This window comes from Zonotrichia leucophrys, chromosome 4A, assembly GCF_028769735.1.
Source record: "Zonotrichia leucophrys gambelii isolate GWCS_2022_RI chromosome 4A, RI_Zleu_2.0, whole genome shotgun sequence".
Classification (NCBI taxonomy): domain Eukaryota; kingdom Metazoa; phylum Chordata; class Aves; order Passeriformes; family Passerellidae; genus Zonotrichia; species Zonotrichia leucophrys.
This window is the reverse complement of record NC_088174.1, coordinates 9865392-9886901: the sequence shown is the minus strand read 5'-3', so window position 1 is coordinate 9886901 and position 21510 is coordinate 9865392. Positions and strand designations below refer to the sequence as shown.

Below are 21510 nucleotides of genomic sequence, written 5' to 3'. Positions count from 1 at the left end.
CATAAGCTGAGTACTGACCATCAATATTGTGATGATCTTAGCATGTTGCAGGAAACAGGAAAATGTACAGCTTGAACAACTGCAAGAGTATCTGAGGTCAAACAAGAAAGCTGGTTTCCAAATATCTAGGCTGACAGCCAGTCTCCCATTTTCTCTGTGTCACTGTACAAAAAGCTTTTACTCTTCCCCATTAGCAGCAGGACCCAGGGCTGAGGCACAGGGACGATCAGCCACAAGGCTGAAGCTTGTGGTGCAACAGAACAACTGGGAAGTGACTGTGGCCAGAAAAACAAATGGATCAGCAGTGGTGGCACAGTGAGCAGCTCCAGGGGCTCAGGACTGTGCCACAGAGGGCTGTTAAGGGAGCTGGGGTGACCCAGCACAGCCTCCCTCTTCTCCCCAGAACTACCAGAAGTGTGTGGAGGGTTCAGAGCAGGTCTCCACTGAGAGTAAATGAAGGCACCAGACACTGAAGCTCCTTTCCCTTGCCTGGGCAGTGCCATGCCTCCTCTGCAGGCAGAGCTGTGCCACGCTGGCATCTGCTCAGGCTGGGATATGGAGGTTCCTGCAGCTCAGCTGCAGGGGGAACACCAACACGAGCCTGAGTTTAGTGCTAACATACAAAACAGAAGTCTCACCCTTACAATGAGACTGAACTCACTCCAGCTAGGGAGTATCCAAAGTATCCTTTTTTTAAAGCCAGTCCACATGGAAGTAACTGGTCCAGCTCTTGAGATACTAATACAAGGAAAACAGTAGGGTATACCAGAAAGTAAAGATAATTGGATGTAAGGATATCACATCTGACTGGCTGTTCACAGGGTGCTTTGTGCTAGTTTTTCAGAGATATGTAAACATGTAAATTATATGAATTTATGAGACACATACAATAATAACTATAGCTGTTAATTTCTGGCCCTGCCTGTTGTGTGCAAGCACTTTCCTGACACAGACTTTGATAATTTAACAACTTTGAAGAGTTTCAGATTTAAGGACAGACAGATCAGGCAGCAGACGGTGCAGAGAGCAGATGGAGTCACTTGGACAAAGCTTAGCAGGTGACAGAACAATATAATTATTTCTATTTATGCAGTGCTGTCTCTACCACACAATAGTAAAGAGAAATGCATTGGTATCTTTTGAGGTGAGTTCTTCCTAGTTTTTTCTTATAGATCAAAACTTGAGAGAAAGAAAAGTTCTGTGATGAGCTCAATTACAGAGCTTTTTTACAGCAGACCTGGAAAGACATCAGAGAGCTATTTCCCAGCACCTGCTCTCTCAAAGCCTGAGTAATCCATTGACAACAAAAAAACCCAACAAGGACAAAAGACCCCAGATCGATTAAACTATGTAAACCCAGAACTCTGGTGATAAATCTGCAAAATCTGCAGGAGGACACTGGCACACTTCTATTAGGCAGAAAGCAGGGTTTTTTTGAGATATATGATATTACCAGGGAAATACTGTGGTGTCTACAGGGGTAGAGTCAAAAACTAATCCCCGAGGTAGCCACTAGCAGAGATGGGCCACATTCTCCCCTTTTCTACAAGTGCTGTCATCAGGTCACAGAACTACCAGGAAGAATACACAGTATTAGCCAAAGGCGGCATTTCAGTGCTAAAATGTCAGTGGAACCTGTCATTCCTCTGGGAAGTATTTCTGAAAATAACAAAGCTCAGTGTATTGCAAGTTAGTTCAAGTACTCCAAATATTGCAGGAGAAAGTAGCATGTAAAGCCTGGAGACATCAGAGATTTCAATAATTAGGTTTATGCATGGAATTCTTCTAGCAGAAGAAGAATTCACTTGTGGCTTTTTCTAACTGGTAGCCCAGCAGAATTGCAGCTGTTGGTGCTGAAACATGGAAGAAACAAATGAACTAAATCTAAAGTGTTTTTTTTTCTGGCTGACAGTTAAAAATGCAGTAATGTCTAGTGATTAGGGAAGAAATAACAGAAATGCTTTTAATACCTTGCTTTAAAGTATATATTGTAGAGGTAGCTGAGAAGTTTGTGGCTGTGATCACATTCTCCCTGTTGGAAGTATCAAGTTCCACTCGTGTCAGTTTTTCAACATCGCTGTGGAAGCTGCTGACTTCCCCTGTGGGGAAGGTTGCATTGGTCAGGTGGCCATCAGAGTCATACCTGCAAAATGATGTTAAAGAGCCATCAAAATACACCCCTGTTGTCATGTAGATACTCGTAAAACCAGAAAAAATAGTGAAAGAAGTAGGAAGCATTGTCAACACTGTGCAGTCAGTAAAAAGGTAAAAACTGCTCCATTTAGTCACTCAAAATGCATTCAGTACCTAGTCTGAATTCCTGCTAGGAGTCTCTTTCAGAGGTGCTGGATCAGATACAACTGTGAATACTGTGAGATGCTACCTACATCACTCAGCCCCTGCCAGAGCTTTCTGTGCTGCTCACGGCTGGCTGGGGCCTCCCCAGTGGGCTGCGATGCAGGAGTGAGGCCACTGGAGGTCACTCGGTGGTCAGGCATCCAACTCACCCTAAAACTGCATTTTCATACCCATAAAATTAAACAAAACCAGTTCTTACCTTCTGCAACACTTAAAAGCTGCCTTTTGTCACAGATGTGTGAAGCACATAATATGAGTGGTGAATGCAAAAAGGGGACCCAAGGCGTAACAACAGTGATAAAATTAGATTGAAATCTGCAGGAAATAAGTTGCCTACATGGGTTTTGCTCTTGTGTTTTGTTTCCCATGGGTCTACTTAAATCAGCAGGAGCTTCTCACCTAGAATCCAGAGCACTACATTTCAGTTCAGCTAAACTTCATCAGTGCTAAAGAAATTCTTGCAGCTCAAGGTACTTGATTGTGAATCAGGCCATGTTACCAAAAAGTCAATAATTAATTCCAGAGCTCTGAAGCAGCATTTCTAACAGGTCATTTCAGTTCTATCAACATATTTCTTCTTTCTGATGGTTCACACAGAAATCAGCACAAAGCATTGCTTGGTGCTTGATATTGTTTCGTAATAATGCTTCCCATCTTAAAAATCTTATTGATGCTGACGTGTTTTTATTCACCTAAGACAACTCTGCAATGATATTGCAGAGTATTTGCATGAGCAAAACCAACTCATCTTCATAAAAGAGAAACTTATTGTGCAGGTATGAAAGCATAATTAAGTTTTCATGTTTTATTAGTTGTCTCCCCTCACAGACCAAACCAGTACATCAGCTGGCAGAACTACACTGTTGCCAATGAAGCTCCAATTCACACCAGCAGATGATCTGCCTTTGTTCTTCCCTTTCAGGTATTGGCATAATTTCTCTAGGATCTTTACTTGCCACCAATTAGTCAGACAAAATCTATATGTCACAAGAAGTATTGATGAAAAAATATCAGGATCTTTTTATCTTCCCTCCAATATTAAGAAAGAAAAATAGAGTTGCTATTTTCCAAACAAACACCAGAGAATGAACTAGTGACCATCTTGTGGTTTTTTAACAGATAAGTTAAAATTTATCAAATTATAAATTCAAAATAATCTCTCTCCTTTTCACCTCTCACTGCCCTTATTGTGTGACTTATTTACATTCTCCCCTTACGATGGTTCTGTGCAAGTTGACTGGGTGCCACAGGCAGGGACTAAAATTGACTCAGATCACTACTTTTCATCATTAGAAAACTCCACGAACATCAGGCAGCTATATTTCATTTACTGCTTGATCAAACAGGTGTGACAGCTTGGTAGGTTATTTTGATTTGCTACTGTACCACAGAAAATCCCCCAAAACTGCATTTTTAAGGTGCAAATACAGCTGGTTTATTGCAATGTACTTGTGTTCAAGACATGGGATCCATCTTCACTAAGGATCCAGTTTGGCTGCTGATGGTGCAGCTGCTGAAATACAAAACTCCCTGTCTAGCTGAAAATGGGATAACCTGTTCCTGCCTGGCTGGCCAGAAAGTGCTGACTGGTAATGAGACCCAGCACATGCCAGAGGCCTCTCACTCCTGTGGATGGGCCCACTGACTTCAGGAGGACACTCAGAACAGTGTCTCAGTATTGATGCCACACCATGATCATCTAAAGGGTTTTATTCCCTTCCAGATTGCTCCAAGAAACTCAGCCCTCTGAGGACAGGTTCTGTCACCTTCCACATGATGAATAGCAGCACACTGGGACTCAGCTCCTGCAATGTCCTACCCATACTAATAGGGGTGGAATCATGACATATTTCTTAATGTTAATTTGGGGCTCAGTTATGCCACTGTTAATCATGTCAGTGACCATTTAATCATGCAAATAATTGCATTGATTTCAGTACTCACATGAGGAAGTGCTCACTAGTATTTGAAATGCACACATGGGGATATTGCTTCACAATCCATTTGCATTTCTATGTGTAGCACAGTTAAGAGTTATATCATTTCAAAGGGAAAGCAGTCTAATTAATTTTTTCAGAGTTGTTTCTTGCAGGTATTTTCTTGTCCTTGATTTAACAGAGGACCAGTGCTTCCCCTCCCTTTTACAGCTTTAATGACACAATATTAAAAGAAATCTAGATGACTTAAAATTGTACATTAGCTATAATTGTATGCAAGAGCTCTTTCAGCACTTCAATTCCATCAGATTAGAGTAGATGGATGACAAGTACTTTTGTAGGTGGTTTTCTACCTCTTAATAATTTCCCTCTGCGAGTGAATCTGACATAAAGGTAGATGTTCTGAACAGCTCATTATCTTTGCTCATATTCCCAAGTATGTGTGATAGGTGTTGTTAAACTAACTCATCCCTATTTCAGCTTGACAGTGCCACGGGTTGAACTTTTGGATGGGAATGCAAATCTAGCTTAAGCACCAAAGATGATTTCAAACAATTTGAAAGTTGCTCTTAGTTCCAATGCTACATTCTCATAGTGCTCCCAAGCAATTCATATAAACCCTTCAAAAAATTCTAATCTTCAAACTGAAATTGGCTGTCAGTACAGAATGTGACCTCCCTGGAAAACAGTATCTGGGTAAAAGATAACCAAGGCCATCACAGCCAATGACCTATTCATGGTAGCAGGTGAGCAGCATCTCCTGAAAGCACAACTATTCAGCACAAATGTGATTACAGCCCACTGTGTCTCTGACTGGAGCAGACATTCTGCATTTCAGTCATTGAGGAATTTGTAATGTATTATGAAAATTATTTAATATATTGGATTGAATATAAATATTAATCACATTATTTTATTTACTTGACATTATTTAATTTTGTTGCTGTTTTTGCACTGCTGAAGTTGTAATTATGTTAGTTTTCCCTGACTGATGTAGGCTGGCAGGAGTGTGTGGCCATGCAAATCCTGGACAACTTGAAGCATTGGTGAGGACAGTGTTACCCAGCCTGTAGTTAAAGCTGGGAAAGTATGTAAAACTCTTTAATTTAGCAAAGTTTCCTTGAGTTAATCATATACATCATATAAATCCTCCCAAGCTACAGGTACTTCTTAATGACTAAATCTATACTACATACTGCAGGAGGCACTTGCAAGCAGGTAAAGTCCTTTAAAAGTTCTTTCAGCCCTACTTTAAAAAGAGGAACAAGCAATAGTATAGCAAGAGCAATAGTGTGAAATGGCTTATGCTCAATGTCAGTGGGACATTGAGAGTAGGAATGCCAGGACTGAAAGGCACATGACTAAAAATAATCTCTCTCCCATGCTCTAACAATCAAGGCCCTGCTACAAGGCCTGTTCAGCATTTTAATAGACATGGAGTTACTGTAAAGGTTCTTTGAAAGTGTCACTGGTCTGTGGTACGGACTGACATCATCATCAAGCGGGGATATAAATGGCCAACTCAGCACTGAAATTATTAAAAACAAGCATACATACATTTACAGTCAGTTCTGTTTATAAAAGGTGACTCTGATCAGTGTTTGAACAGCACCAGGGTATCAGAGAGCTTGTGCTGTTGCAAGGGAGTTGAAATTTCCATCAACAGATGTTTGATAATGATAACTGAACCAGGAAGATCCTGTATGCTTTTGTTTTCCCAGGAAGAGTGAAAAAAGGCCCTCTCTAATGGCTTATACTTATGGCCACCCTATTAATTTAGTCTTTGGCAGAATAATAGAGAACAGGATGAAGAAACATCCTGTTGAATAAAAACCCTCACACACTAGGCAGCATTTTCGCTGCTTTTATCCTACTTTCATTTGAAGAAATTATAATTCTAAAAACCTGTAATGACAGGGACTCAACCACCTCTCCAGGTGACTCAGGCAGTAACTCACTTCTTATCAATGTGTTTTTTGTTCCAACCTCACCTAGATGGGTTTCATTTTAGTTTTTGACCATGAACTCATATGCTCCACAGAAAATAGATACCATTATCTTCCTTAAGGACTCTGAACTAGGGACAGGATTTTCATCCAGCACTTGCTGAATCCTCAAACAGGGATTATGACAATTAACTACAAATAATGAGAAATCCTGATACAAGGCACCACTTTGTAAATAAAAAATGAACTTTCTCTTGGGTTGTTCTCAGACTGGGGTGTCCTGACTCCACCTTGAATTATCTTGTCTTGCTTTTTAGAAGTTCTGTCAATGGTCTTGTTTATGAAGCCTTTCCATCTCCCCTTATATACAGCCTTTTGCTATTATATATCCATTTGCTATTATTAAATATCTTTCTCCCCTGCTGGTAGAGACAAGCTCACTCGTGTCTTTGGATATTCCTTCCACTGAGATGCTCAATTTCCTTCGCAATACTCCGTTCTCTGGTGAGTATGCTAATTTTCCCCTTTTTGCTGTCTTCAGAAATTTTGCAAATTCCTGATTCATATCACAACTTGCCTGTACCACTTAAGCTACAAAAAAAAAAATCTCATATTTTCATTTAGAGAAACAGATTCCTAACAAGAAAGTGCAAATGAAGTGTAATTTCAGGCAATTTCTGCTGCACTTAACAGGCACTGTGCACAGAGATTTTACATATGACAGGTTTAGGCCCCTAAGAAACAGCAGTGCTTCATTTTAAAAGCTTGTGCAACAGCACTGCTTGTCCTGTCTCACACAGTGTTAGTAGCAGGGTGTCTTTTTAAATGGCTAGAACTGTCTAAGAAAGTTTTACTGCTCATATATAAGTTTCAGTCCCCATAAAACAGGACTCCTTGCAGCAGGCATTTAGTGTCGTGGACTTACTCATACACAGTTGTCCATCCGTTCTCATCGCTCTTGGTTGCTAAGAGCCCCGTGTTTCCAGGATATGTCATCAGGGCCAGGTTGTAGCCTTGGGCATAGACCCTTTTCAGGACCCCATTGCTGCTGATGGTGAGCCAGTACACCTGGCCCCCCGGCACCACCACCCAGAGGGGCAGCCCGCTGGTGTCCCTGCGGATGTGCACCGAGTTCCCGTTGCTGCTGGTGATGGTGGCCACGTCCCCATCGCCGCTGTAGGAGAAGTTGTAGATGTAGTCCCTGGTGATGAGGTTGAGCGTGTGCAGGTGGGTGCCGTTGATGGTGAACTGGTAGAGCTCCTGGTCGGCGGGCGAGGCGATCTCGTACAGGCTGGAGTTGCTGAGGTGCGCCCGGTTGCGGCTCACGGCGCGGATGCGCACGTTGCCCAGGTCTGCCACGTACAGCGTGTCGTCAGGAGACACTGCTAGGGAGGAAGGTGCTTTCAGCTTTGCATCTTTGGCATATCCACCATCACCTGGAGGAGAAATGGGAATTTTAGCAATCTCTAATGCCCTTGTTAAGCTGATCTTCTTAAGCCTGACAGGCTGCTTCTCTGCAGTATCATTTACAGGTCAATAAAACAATATCCTCTTCCAACTAATTAAATCCCTATTATCTAAGGTTGGTGCAATTCTAAATTAGTCTCAGTGAAGACAAACAGGAATATAAATTATCTAATTCGCAGCATTTTTGCTGAGTCCCAAACCCTGCTGTTCAGGAAAGCTTTAATGCAGAATTGTGAAAGAAAAGACTGTGATACCTGAAGTTTCATTCCCTACTTACTGTCTGTTGGCGTGTTGTTAAAGTAGAATTTTGTTGTAAACAAAAAGAAAATTCAGCTAAAATGACACTGAAAGAAAGATTAGTTTATACTTATTAAAAACTCAACACTGCAGGAAAACAAAATCACAACAGTAGCCAAAAGGTGCCTTGAGAAACAATCCCTTTCAATATCTCTTGACAATTTACTTGATTTGTGTCATTTAAGGTTTCAAAAGGATTTTTGCATTATCATGGTCTGTATGTGTCTATCAAAATGAGTTTACATGAGCAGGATTTCCTGTAAACAGCAAGAAAGCATATTAAACCTCACTCTTAGGGAAAACCACATTACTGCGTGTATTTCTCTACTTCTCCTGACTGAGTCAAGAAATTGCTGGAGTGCTTGAGCACACCCTATTGGTCTTCTCGAGCCTATTGGCTTCCTTGGAAATGGAAAAGTCAGTGGATCCTTCTGCCAAGCTGACCCTGCCTTTCACCAAACCAGGCTGGCACAATCATTATATTTGCCACAGTTTTTTTCTTTTTTCAGCACTGAGACTACTTTTCCTCAATAGGAATCCTGTCCAGGATTCTGTTCCTCACTGGTGTCCTGCAGCCACTAAAGCTGGCAGCACCTGGCAATGCACAGGAGCCTTTGATTATCATCACAATGCTGGGTCAGTAACCCACCTTCTGTGGAAGACCATTTGCATTTTTTCCTCTCTGTTCTTGACATACTTAATGTTTTCCTGTCAGTAATTAACCTTTTACTTGAAATGAGAGGCTTAAGAATTATGATGACATTGTTATGGAGCTGAACATGTTCAGTTCTTAGAGATGACAAGATGGCAACATACTGCACACCTCTGTATGGGAATGCTGCCCTTTGTCCCATTGAGTTTTATGAAATAAAAGAGCCAAACTCTGTTTTGGTGCATGCAGGGGAGAGTGGCTGTGCTGCTGACAATGTCCAGCAGTGCACCGCAGGCCTGGAACTAACTCCAGTTTCAAACACACAAAGAGAAAGGAATTCTGCACAGTATATGTTTGCACCATTTTGCTGGTGGTGCAGTATGACATGAGTGATGAGAAGGCATAAGCTGGTGTTTTGCACTTGATATGAAATCTCTTGCTAAGCAGGGCTGCCTGTTCCAGTAGCATTTAGGTGCAATTTGGTACCACCTTCAACAGGGGCAAATGCAGCCTTGACAAATGACACAGCAAGGCAGACCTGCAAGTAATTCTGAACAGTGTGTAATCACTGCATCAAAAGAGAAAAAGCTAGCACCATCCTGAAGTTCCTCCAGTGGCAATGGAAGACTCACATCTCAGCAGTGAATGGATTAAATTCCTGAAGACCCGCTGATTAGGTTTTGGGCTTTCCAAGGAAACCCAATCACTGCTTGTCCCTCCCTCCCCTTGTTACTTTGCTGATCTGCAGCTTTATCAGAGAACCCTCCACAGATGACAGACAGGAAATAAAAATCACCTCCTTACCTGAAAAACAATCACAATTGGGATCAATCTTGCAGTCACAATCCGACGGGGCTCCAGCAATGACGGAGATCTCCCCGTTGGTGGTGACCTGCTGGATGCGGTTGATTTTCCTCTCGTCGGTCTCGGCGATGTAGAGGACGCCGCTGTGGGACACGGCGATGGCGCGGGCGGACTCCAGGGTGGAGTGGATGGCCACCTTGCTCACCAGGAAATGGTCGATGCCGGGCACCTGGCAGTGGATGGGGCGCCCCGCGATGATCCGCACGCGCCGGCTCTCGGAGATCTGCAGCACAATGTTGTTGTCCAGGACATACAGGGAGTTGTCCAGAGGGTTCACTGTCAGGTCTGTTGGCCACTCTAACCGCACCTGGAAAATACATAAACGGGAAAACAGGGAAAGAAAGGGAAGGATAATGATTAGGGCAGTACGGCAATTTTATTTCACTGTCTCTGATCACATCATCAAGATGCCTGGCAGATTCTCTCAGCACTGATTCTCTAGTACCTTTAATTAGGTTTGGAACAAATTTCAACAAGCATACTCTTTTCTGAGATCCCACTCCAGTGTGGAACAAAATTTGATTTGAAAAGTAATTTAACACCCTCTGAGAGGTATTTGCACAAGTCCATTAAAGCGGGAACTTTATTACACCTATGCAGTCATGCAAATAAAAACACACACTTCATGTCATGCAACATCAGCCAGAAAATTTTTTAGGTTTGAATGTTATTGTTTCAAGGTTGCAGTCAATGCTGGCAGAGTGGAGAACAGTGAGAGGTTGTCAATGTCGTAACACTTTAATTGCCTGTTAGCACAAAGGAAAATGACATACCAGAAGAGTAGGACTCATTTCCACTGTTATTTACTAAGCAAGAAATGTTTATAAGACTTATATGCCACAAGAAATACAAGCTTAATTCTTTGTAGCAAAATAATACACCAATAATCTTAGTTTGTATGATAATGCAGCCAAGCTTAATTATTTATAATGATTTTGCTTTGTGAATTCATTATTTCAGTCATGGAATAAGTAAATTTGTCATACTTAAGAGTAGCTTTTTGCCTTTCTCCATGCAGGTGAGAGTGCTGACCAAAGGAAGTTTCAAACCAAGCTGGAGGAAATAGCTGAAGATTGACCTCTCTCAAAAGGTATCACTCTGATACCTTTTGCATCGTGATCTGGAGGAATTAAACATGCTTCAAATTAAAAGTAGGGCTCCCTGTCCACCTGAAAGGCAACCAGTACACAGGCTGCTGATTACAGCATGTGCTGGCCAGAGCTTCAAACTCCTTCTGCTGAGAAAGGCATTGCAGGATTGCTGAACTCGGAAACAACAACAGAGCAAGCTGGTCCCTCTCCCCAGCTCATGCCAGTGGAGGATTTGGACTCCAGGTTGTCTCTGGACAGGTCAGAAAACAACTGAGCCCCTGAGATTGCAAGAGATCATATTTAAGTCTGTCTCAGGATGCTTTACTTGTTATCCTTCATGAACAGATAGTTACTTTTATCTGAGTGGAATTTTTCTGGTCTAAATATTTCAATCACCAGAAGACAATAATTACCAGCCTAAAATGTAACTGTTTCACATGCTTTATATGTCACAGAAGCTTTTACTGTTTCACTTATTCTCACTTTGATGCTGGTTTTGCTCATTTTTCCACTGTGCTAATTAAAAGCATTATGAATGCAGAGACTGCTGATGCTCCCACAAAGCTCAATGCCATATGCTGGAGTGTGTGGCCATCAGCAGCCACCTGGCTGCCTGGGGTCAGCTCAGCACCAGGCTGGAGGCCAAGTCTCTCCCTTCTCAAGCAGCAGTATTTCCTCAATAATCTCATTTCCAGAGGTGCATTGCTGGTTTGGTAAGTGATGTTTTAATAATGTGAGGAGGGCACTGTGGCTGCTGTGTCTCATCCTGTGTGGGTACCACACCATTACAGAGGTTCACAGAGCAATCCCATTCCTGCTTGTGCCTTTTGGCCAGGCAGCATCATAACTGGCATTAAGACTAATGCTCTTGGGCTCAAGATTTCTGCTGAACCAGGTGGTGGAGTCCCTCCAAATGATGCTAAATGTGGTGAAGCAGTTGGAAACAGATTCCTCCCATAGCAGTGCTAATTTCTGTGCACGTGTGACTGCCTGGGTTCCACCCACTGCTCTGAGGCTGATTTGCAACCACTGTTAGGTCTTGCTTCAGCTGAGAGCTCACTGGGGCACTAAATAAAACTCTTCACTTAACAGAAGAATCTCTACATGCCTTTCTCCAAAAAGCTAGGAAAAAACCATATTTGCAATGCACCTTTTAATTCAGAATAATTTCTTTTTCTATCAAAATAGATGTATTAGTTTTAATGGCAAATAGACACCTTCAACTTTAGGGCCTCCACAGATGGCACTGCTGTAAAAATAATCTTTGATTATCTGCAACTAGATTGTTCACAATTAAAAATCTGCGACAAAACAATCTATTTTACCATAATGACCTTGCCTAGCACCTGCCATGTTTTGATAGCTGGTTTTCTTTTTTGGACCAGCTACACTGCCTTTGCCCAGCAAATAACGTGAATTCCTCCCTCTGTGAAGGTATGTCTGGTGTTCTGCAGATGACCAGGGACTGGTTTGGGCCTAGAAAACTTTCTCTGGTTTATTTGAGGTGGATTTAGTTTACTGAAATAGAAGGAACTCTTATGCAGATGCACATTTCACTTGAAGCAATGTGCCTAAAGCTTAACAGCTGTTAACTGCAAGCATATTTGCTTTCATACTGCTCACATCTGTAAAACTAGCTGCAGTGAGGTAAAAATAAATAAAATTTTAGTTGGAAACATCCAAACAATTTTTGTTACTACACCAGAACTGCTGCCCAGCTCTCTGCTCTGCATAGCTAACTGAAGGTTATTCCTTCAGTTTCCCTTCTGCAGTTTAAAGCAGTCATGGATGTATCCCTGGTTAAATTTCATCTGAAATATTGAAGGTAGCATACACCTGTGTCTGGAGACTGCAGCATAAAAACCAGCTGCTGCACACTGCAAGCTTGTGCTGGTGAAATTGGAGGGGGAAAAGAGGTGAAATGGCCCAATTAAAATCAAACATACACAATAACACAAATCACTCAGCATTCCTAATCTGAACAAGAATTTCAGAGATTTAGAAGAAATCTGCACTGTTCTTGTCAGGATTAGCCTTCATGACATCTTAAAGTGGTGTAAGATGGGACTGCTGCTGTCCCACTCCATCCCTTCTCCCAGCGCAGTCCCCAGCGGCAAGGCCAGTTTATGGCTTCCTACAGAGAGCAGGTTCAGGACAGTTTGCTGGTAAAAAACTAATCACCTAAATCAGCTTAAGCTGAAGTGTAACTGCACCCTCAGGTTCACTGTTACCTTGAAAAGTCACTGGTTGTTTACTCCTCGTTAAAGCAAGCTGCCCTCTGGCAGCTTCTGTGACCAAACCATCAGTTGTGCTTCATTCAAAGGTAATAAACATATTACAGAGAAGCACCTCCATTTTCATCTGATACCACTGTGCCTGCTACAAAGTTCTTCCAGACAAAACCTCAGTTAGAGTTAGAACATTAAATCAGTTAATATACCTTTAAATTTGAAGCAGCACTTCAAAAGTCTGTGTAAAAAGTCCTTTTCTATATATGTGTCTATTTTTTGTAACTCAAAATTGGGCCAATTCCAAGCATTTTTTCTTATATTCAGTTGGACTTTTTTTTTAGAGCACTGACCAGAAATGGCATTGCTGATTATCCCATTATAAACAAGCAGCCAGGGTTTGTTTATTCACCACAGACAGAAATTTTCAGGTGACAATTCTGGTTTGGTTCACGGGAGACTGAGTATTTGCAATAGAAATCACTGACAAAACAAGTGAACCCTTGAGCAATGAGACTTTTTGCATGTAAGTATTAACATGTCAGCTTTTCTGGGAATTCAGCATTTAAGTGTTAACATAAAGACTCCAGCTATATCTAATAATCCATCTCTGGTTTGAGAAGTGCAAAATTAACACCCACCAGTCCGGCTTTCTAATGCATTTTTTCATGTCAAGTGCTCTGGAAAACACAAAGTGCACTAAGGGGGCTTTAGTTTAAATGAATTTTCACTGGGAGATCTCACCATGGGCTGCAACACAGGCTTGCAAAGGAATCTCTGCTCCAGCACCTGGAGCATCTGCTCCTCCTTCCTCACTGACCTGGGTGTCTGCAGAGCTGTTCCTCTCACATATCCCCACTCCTCTCTCTTGAGGAGGTTTTTTTCTCCTTCTTAGACACATGATCCCAGAGGGGTTACCACTGCTGCTAATGCCTTGGCCAGCCTTGGATCCACTGGAGATGGGGGCTTCTCACAGAAGCCATCCCTGAGGCCCCCCTGCTAAAGCAAACCTTGCCCACAAACCCACTCCATCCTCCCACAGCAAAGCTTGACAACTAAATTAAACAGCATCAGTTTTTGCCCAATGGCACTGCTAGGAGAGTCCACAAATATACTCAACCATTTGCGCCTGTAGATGTACACACATCCAAGGGTTAGTTTGTGAAGAACACTGCTTCACTTTTGGTTTTGAGCATATGGAGAAAACTTTCTGCACATTTTGTATGACGTTTGATGGCTGAGCCATTTTTGGTACTGTTTAAAACAAATCATATCAAACAATTTATACTGTTCATATCAAAGTAAGACAAGTAAAGAGTGAAAAAATTATCCCTGTCTGCAAATGCCAGTTTCAAGAGCTTAACTGTTTGGTTGTGGGGGTAAATTTCACTGGGATAAGTTTCATTTATCATGGATTAAAAGAAGCTGCATAAATCCCTAGAAAGGCTTCACCATTGCTTTGATTTCTTGCCATGCATTGCTTGTTTATTTTGATTCAATTTCATGTAACAGCATGAAATTAATGCCAAAATTTTTCTGATAGTCCTGACTGATGGATTACTTCCTATCTGTGCTACTCAGCTTCAAGGACTTCTGTTTATGCTACCTCTGCCTTTCTTCAGCTCTATGATATGCACTTGCAGACCTGCTCATGGCCTCTTCTGTATTTCTCTTTTGCTGCTAACTTCCTTTTAAAATTTCCTTTCATTTATCTTAAGAGTCACAGAACATCCTGAGAGGGATGGACCTGCATGTATGGAGTCCAACTCCTGACCTTGCAGAGCACAGCCCCAAATATCACACCATGGGCTTGAGGACATCATCCAAATGTTCCTTGAGCTCTGTCAGGCTTGGTGCTATGAACCCTTCCCTGTTCTGGAGCGTGACCACCCTCTGGGTGAAGAATCTTTCCCTAATATCCAACCTACATCTCTCCTGACACAGCTTCATGCCATTCCCATGGGTCCTATTTATACTCCAGATGTTGTTTCCAAACCGTTTTACTCACCACAACGTCCTCCTAATACATTTTTCTCTCTTCCTGCCTAAATCCTTCTTTCTCCTTCCTCCTGGGAGAAAAGTGGCTCCAAGGAAGGACTCACACATGCAGGCCATTAGGAGTGAGCTGGTAGTTTGCAAGGCTGAAGGAGACTGGTTCTGCTTCCCTGAACTCTTCACAGGATGTCTCACTACACATATTTCTCTCTATTTTTTCCCCCGTAGACAATCATGGATATTTTTTCATCATTTTCTGTCAGTCTGCTCTCACTCTGGGCTCTTCCTTTTGTTGACACCGACACTGCCAGCTCCCCTCATCAGCTTTGCTCCTTTCCTAATGGCACACAGCAACACAATTTTGGTCCTGTGGTTTGACACTGGGGAACCCTTCCCTGTGCTGGGATTACAGCCTCATCCCACGCTGGAGGAGCCTTTGTGTCTCCTGCTTCTGATGCTGCATAGCATAAAATCCAGAATTTTACAGTTCAGCTGTAGCAGTCCCTGCCCTAAACTTCACAAATGCTGCTCTCTGCACTCACTGGTTCCCAGTGAAAAACCCAAATAAAAGAGTTTTACAGCCTAATGGCTGCTGTTTTCTACCCTGGGCTGGGAAAGCAGCTGTGGCACATTTACAGATGCAGCTCAGAGGTCTGAGGCCACCAGTTCTCCAGGATCTTGGCTCAGAGAATCTCCCTGCCAACCTGCTTTTGCTGTCAATTATTTCCAGCTGATGAGGGACCTGCTGCAGGAATAAGAAGGAAAAACAGCACTTCAACAGTTTTCACTGCCTGTCTTTGCCTGCCACAAAACTTGCTGCACTCTCATTTCCCAGCTCTCTTCTTGTTTCATAATTTCTTGTTATTTTTACTGCTTCACAACTTCCAAGACTGTATCTGGGGTCTAGTAAATCAATAGGAAAAGTTGATTTCTATGGGGACGGTTTTCAAATCGTCCTTATTTAACAATAGAGGGAATATTATCCAGTGTCACATAAGCACACTGACTATAAAAATCAATGGGACTTAGACTGCTAAGCCATTTAAGTCTGCTTAAACATGGTACCCATGGTTTACACAGGCTATGAAAGGAACACTTTGTTAAATGCCCAGAAGGAATTTATGAAGTATTTAGAACAGACTGGTACCTCTGAGAGGAGGAATCTTAGACTCTTCAATTAAAATATCTCAAAATAGACCATGAATTTGAATCTAACCCAAACATGTCTCCAGTGCTGGAGTGGGAATAGATGTCCTCCAAACATGCTGCTGCAGGTAATTTGCACAGCCAAAAGGAGGGAATGGGACCAGGTGGAAATCTAGCTAATAACAGGACTGGCTCCATTCTGCCTCACTCTATAACTCACAGTTCCAGGTCCTGGGGCTTGTCAGACAAGATGGCACAAAAGTGGGGTTGCATAAATCTTGAGTTTTGGCTCCATCTCTCTGTTTTGGGCTCAGAAGTTCTGGATAGAGAAAGCCAGTGTGCTGCCAATGCAGATAAGGGAAAGGAGTATCTGGAAAAGCTTTAATTGAGACAGTAATTAAGAGCTGTTTGAGAACAGTGAGGGGCTGGAGCTAGCATATTATTGTGTCTTTTGTTTCCAATAACTGCTGAGGTTCATAAAAGCATCTGGCCTGAAAACTGAGAGGATGAAAGGATACATACAATGAAATTTCCAAAACGGAAAAAGACAAACCCCTACCTTTCAGCAACACCAGCCACTGTTAATATATCACCTAAATACTCAGACTCTTCCCTGAATTCTGAATGAAACTCATAATGAAAATTTAAATTAAATTCTTGAAATTAAAACTTCCTGCAGATTTGTGCCCAGGAAACTGCCTGCCTCTGCAGGATCTTGACCTCTGACAACAGCTTTGCTCCTCAGGGCAGAGCTCCTTTAACTCCAGGGATGGGCAGAAAGCAGGATTGGGGGAAGAGAAGGATGAGGAGCTGCTGCCAGGAGGTTTCCAGTTGAGATGTGGGAGCCAAAACTGCTCCTCAGCCAGCTCAGGGCTGTGAAACACATTCCCACAAGGATCAGAACAAACGCCAACTCCACAGCTTTCACAAGAAAATACAAATCCACTTCTGTGGTTTAAACCTTCCCATAAGAGTTAAACTCACAAATATAACTTCTGCAAGGGAAAGAAAATAGGATAGGAAAAATAGTAATCCTGAAATTCATGCTTATGTCAAGGCATCTTCTATGGCAAATTCCTACAACGTTGGGCAAGTCAACAGTAACAGCCTTTTAAAATCCATTGTAAGAGTGAACTAATAATTTACTAAATTTTAGCAGAGAGTTAAAGCAAAATACCTACAGAGAAGTTTCATGATTATCTTTAAATTATACATTTTTTTCTTCATGGACATAAAAAATGGTAGGCAGAAAAACCAACAGAAGTAATTTGTGTTCTTACTTTTACAGAAATTAGCACCAAGATCAATTGTTATCACAAGATGATTTTCTGCAACTAATCTTTCACAAGTATTTACACAATAGGTCTTTCAACTGAGGAAAATGAATGCAAACAAACTAGCTGTGGTGCTGAACAGAAAGCAAACACATACTGCTGTAAGACTTCAAACAGCTAACAGAAAAAAAGGCACCTTGCATTTTGCAGAACAAACAAGACAACAGCATTCTGTGCAGCAACCCTTCAGTGTGAGCATTTGTATTGATTAAATGCAAGGAAATGCACTGGAGAATGTTTGATTCTAGTCTGAGACTGTAAGCAGGCACTCTGCTTTAAATTTCTGTCAGTTCAGGGCTTTGGTTACTGCTGTGATGCATATTTGGGCATGCATTGTCAGACTGTGCCAGAACAGCTTACAAGGATAACGTTTAGGACTAAAGTTTTTTAAGCAAAATTCAGTAACTACCACTTGACTGAATAACATATCTCAGGTCTGTGATGGATTAACTTGGACATAGAAGGAGAGGCATTCTCTTTTCTTGCCTTCCAAAAAGGTTCTAGAAAAGAGATTTTAAAAGTGCTCCTGAAAATAGTTTCACATTAGGTTCCTAATCAGATCAATAAATAGTTTTTGATTTTCAGTAGCTGAGTTCGAGATCTAGAAAGGCATAACATGGCTTCAGGCCGAGAAAGGCTGAAAGGGCTCCACAGAAATGCCAGGCAGGCTCTCAGAAAAAGCTTGAAAAGGCTTCCAAACGACTCCAGGAGAAAAATCCAGTGGCTCTCTAGCCATGCTCCAGAAGCCATGGATTCCCCTGGTCCATAAGCTGTAGATCTAGAAAGGCTGCATACCTTAAGAAGTCCTAAATGCCTTCAGAATGATCCTCAACACCTCTGCTGAGGTCCTAAATATCTGGATCTCAGGCTTCCAGCAGCTTCTAGACCCAAAAAGCTAAAGGAATCCCTAGCAAGTAGTAGGTCTAGAAATGTCCTTTAAAATCTCTTCCTTATTCCTTCAAATGAAATAAAAAAAAAAAAAATGAAGCGAATAGCATACATCTTTCTGGCTGACTGAAAGCATACAAAAATAATTTCACAATGAAATTAATTCCTTAGGACTAGACTACTTATCCAAGTTTCAACCACTGAAACTCTTCTGATTCCCTAAATTTTTGGCACACCTTTTGTGAGCCACCCAAAACATTTCTACAGTTACAATAGCAAAAATCACATTGTTGTTATTGTCACTACTGATATGACAAAGAATTTTAATTCTGAAGTGGCAAGAAAAAAGGAATAAAAATGTAGTATATATGGATGGAGGACCTAAAGGGTTTTATATCATATCATGACTTTGCCTGGCTCTCACTGGAGACAACTACACACTGTTCAGTTTCCCATTTTGCTTTGAGCAGTCAATTGAATGGCTATTGAGTGATGTTCAGACATTTATGATTTCCTGCAATGTGACCTACATTGCTAAACTTCGTAAATTTATTCTCCAAGGCAGTGTATCATTTTCCATGCCATCCTCATCCCAAAGGAAGCTATCAGCAGGAGATGAGGCCCAGTTTATAAAAGCTGAATGTCCTTCAGACACTTTTAACTAATTTGTTTGTAAATGTGCTATTGTCAGAGTAACATACTGTATAAAACATCTATCATTCTGTTTGCAGCTCTCTGTGACCTCAACTCCATCATGCACAGCTTTAAGAACACCCTCTCTAAGGCACACTACAAATGGGTAGAACCCATTTCTGTGCTGACATTTGCCATTTTTTTCCTCCACTGACACAGTGTCTTTTCATTATTTTTTCCTCGGCACAGCCAACGGTAGAAAAGATGCTGCAGCAAACGTGGCATCATGGAGAGGTGAAATCAGGCACTCTTAGCTGTCACTGCCCAGGCTGCAGCTCCTGCCATGGTACTTACTCTGACCAAGCCAATGCTAGAATCCCTATCCCTGCAGTGTGTGACATCTCTGCAGGACAGATCACCTCTGGTGCCCTCAAACCTCCCCTCAAACTCCAGACTTGTGACAAGCCATTTGCTTGTCACTCCCCTGGCCCCCTCCTTAAAAAATAACTGTGCAACATTTCCAAATGGCCAAACCAGAATACAGTGTGCAATCTGAAAGGTTTGTAAGAGAGGCAGTAAAGACAGCTCCACACAGAGCTCACTCGTTATTCACTTCATAACACAAAAAACCTGTTACATCTGTGGGAGGTCCTTTAGCCCATAAATATGTGAAGGACTGCTTGGTGAGAGGAGGAAAGCAACATGCACACAGTTCTAGTCCTGACAATTTTAAAAAACATGGCTAAAGTAGGAACTGCCTTCATCAAAATAGCTGTTCTTAAATCACAGGCAAACCTTGCTAGTGGATGGGGATGAACCACTGGGTTAAAACAAAAGGAGGGACATTGCCTGCTTGGCTTGGCTCTGCATCTTCCCTTCAACACCCACATTCTCTTCTCAGCAGACTGACTTGGGGCTTGGAGCCCAGGAGGGCAGGGAGCAGCTTTCACTATTTGGTTAGTTATGGTAGCTCTGCAGTGTAGGGAGAAACCACACCTTCATGTATACAGACACAGTCAAATATGCACATATAGATAATAGATTTGGTATCAGTATCTCCTTCATGCTTACATTTTGTCCATTATGTCTCTGCAACAGATGAAAAAAGACAGATGTAGTAATCAGTGTATCTCAAGACATTGCAGACTCCCACCAGTCTGACAAAGTTGTACTGAACATTTTCTGCAGTGCAATTCAACACAGTAGAGATAATAATTTTCTGCCAAAAATAACTGATCCACTTTACTCCATTGTAATGAAACCATATTTAGACAGAGAGATAACCAAAGGCTACTTGCACATATGGAATAAAAGGTGGAGCTTTGAGAGAAGCTCAAAGCCTGGAGGAGGTAAGGCAGCTTGGATGAGCTGGTGGATGGTTATGGGCAAGGGCTTTGTGCATGTGCAGGCAGCGTTTCGTGAGCATGGAGGTTTCTTCCAGTTGGAAGGAAGCATCTGAGAGCACTTGGACTCAGGGTTGAGCTGCTTCCTTCTCACCAACCATCCAACTCTTACAGAAGATTTTTTCCTTCTTGCAGTTGCTTATTAGAAACAATTTTTTTGAAAAAAAACCCTTAGAACCTGCATCTGTGTAGCAGGAAGTAAAAAGGAAGTAATGAGCAGAGTCTCCTTCACTTCCCCATCAGGGGTCTAATACTGCCTCCACAATCAAAGGAAAGGATGCAATTGCTGGAAGAGTTCATCAAAATGTACATAGTCTTTTACTCAGTCATAATGGATTATTTATGGCAGATAATTGAAATAAATTGCTGTTTTGTATGTGTTCAATACAAACAGAATATTTGGGCTTTAGGAGAAATTGCGGTATCACTTCATCGGATGCTATCCTGTGTCTATGACTAATTTCAAATTCAGTGATAGAATAATTTGATTTGAATATAAATTAGTTCTGACAAAACCAACCTGCTTTCTGTCTGATATTCAAAAAATGACATTGTATACCTCCAAGCTTGATTTATGAGCTCTCAAGCCTTTTTTTCACCTGAGCCTCTTTTCTCTCAGCTTCTGTTGAAGAGAGGCTACTTAGCTGATCCTGTACCCCTGGGAAAAGATATTTGCCCTTATACCTGAAGATTCCTTCTAAAAAAGGCTTTCAGCTTTGTTTTGCTTTGAAGTATGGATGCTAGTGACTGATTGTTCCTGCATATGCTATTATGGCTGGAACAGTTTTGTATAGACTTATAGTTTCTGAAGAGTTACACTTAATTAATTGGAGGGACACCTCATTTTTGAAAAGGTTTGAAAATGCCTCAGTGAAGACCTGTTCTGGTCTATTTCTCAGAAGCACACACTTTCTTGTGAGATACAGCTGCTCCTTACTGCACACTCACCTCTCACTACCCTTTCAATTAAGCTTGGCAAAGTCCTGGTTCCACTGAAGTCAGCGGCAAAACAGTTGCTGACTTTGCTGGGGCCACGACTTCCACTCCAGCAAAGCCAGAGAAGAAAGAACATGAAATTAAGCAGTAGAGTAAAAAGAACCAGAGAACAAGACGACTTCATTTTGGAAAAAAAATGACAGCTTTGTGGACTCCTTCATCCAGCAAGACCCAGAAAAAATAATACAGTTCTTTTCTAAAAAGAAAAAAAAGCTCTGAAAGTCTTCTGTAAGGGAAGACCACAAATAAAATAAAAGGGTCTATAAATTGTTATT

The 21510-nt window shown here is 41.7% G+C and overlaps 1 protein-coding gene across 5 annotated transcripts in view; it reads right to left on the bottom strand.

Moving 5' to 3' along the window:
* The window catches only part of TENM1 (teneurin transmembrane protein 1), a 774924-nt gene that overhangs the window by 20166 nt on the left and 733248 nt on the right, over positions 1-21510 (bottom strand). For all 5 annotated transcript variants that reach the window (XM_064713345.1, XM_064713344.1, XM_064713346.1 and 2 more), the window contains 3 exons: positions 9462-9828; positions 7167-7677; positions 1971-2143 (listed from right to left, as the gene is read on the bottom strand). In XM_064713345.1, the coding sequence (XP_064569415.1) occupies positions 1971-2143; positions 7167-7677; positions 9462-9828 (1051 nt within the window). The remainder of the gene's footprint in view (positions 1-1970; positions 2144-7166; positions 7678-9461; positions 9829-21510) is intronic.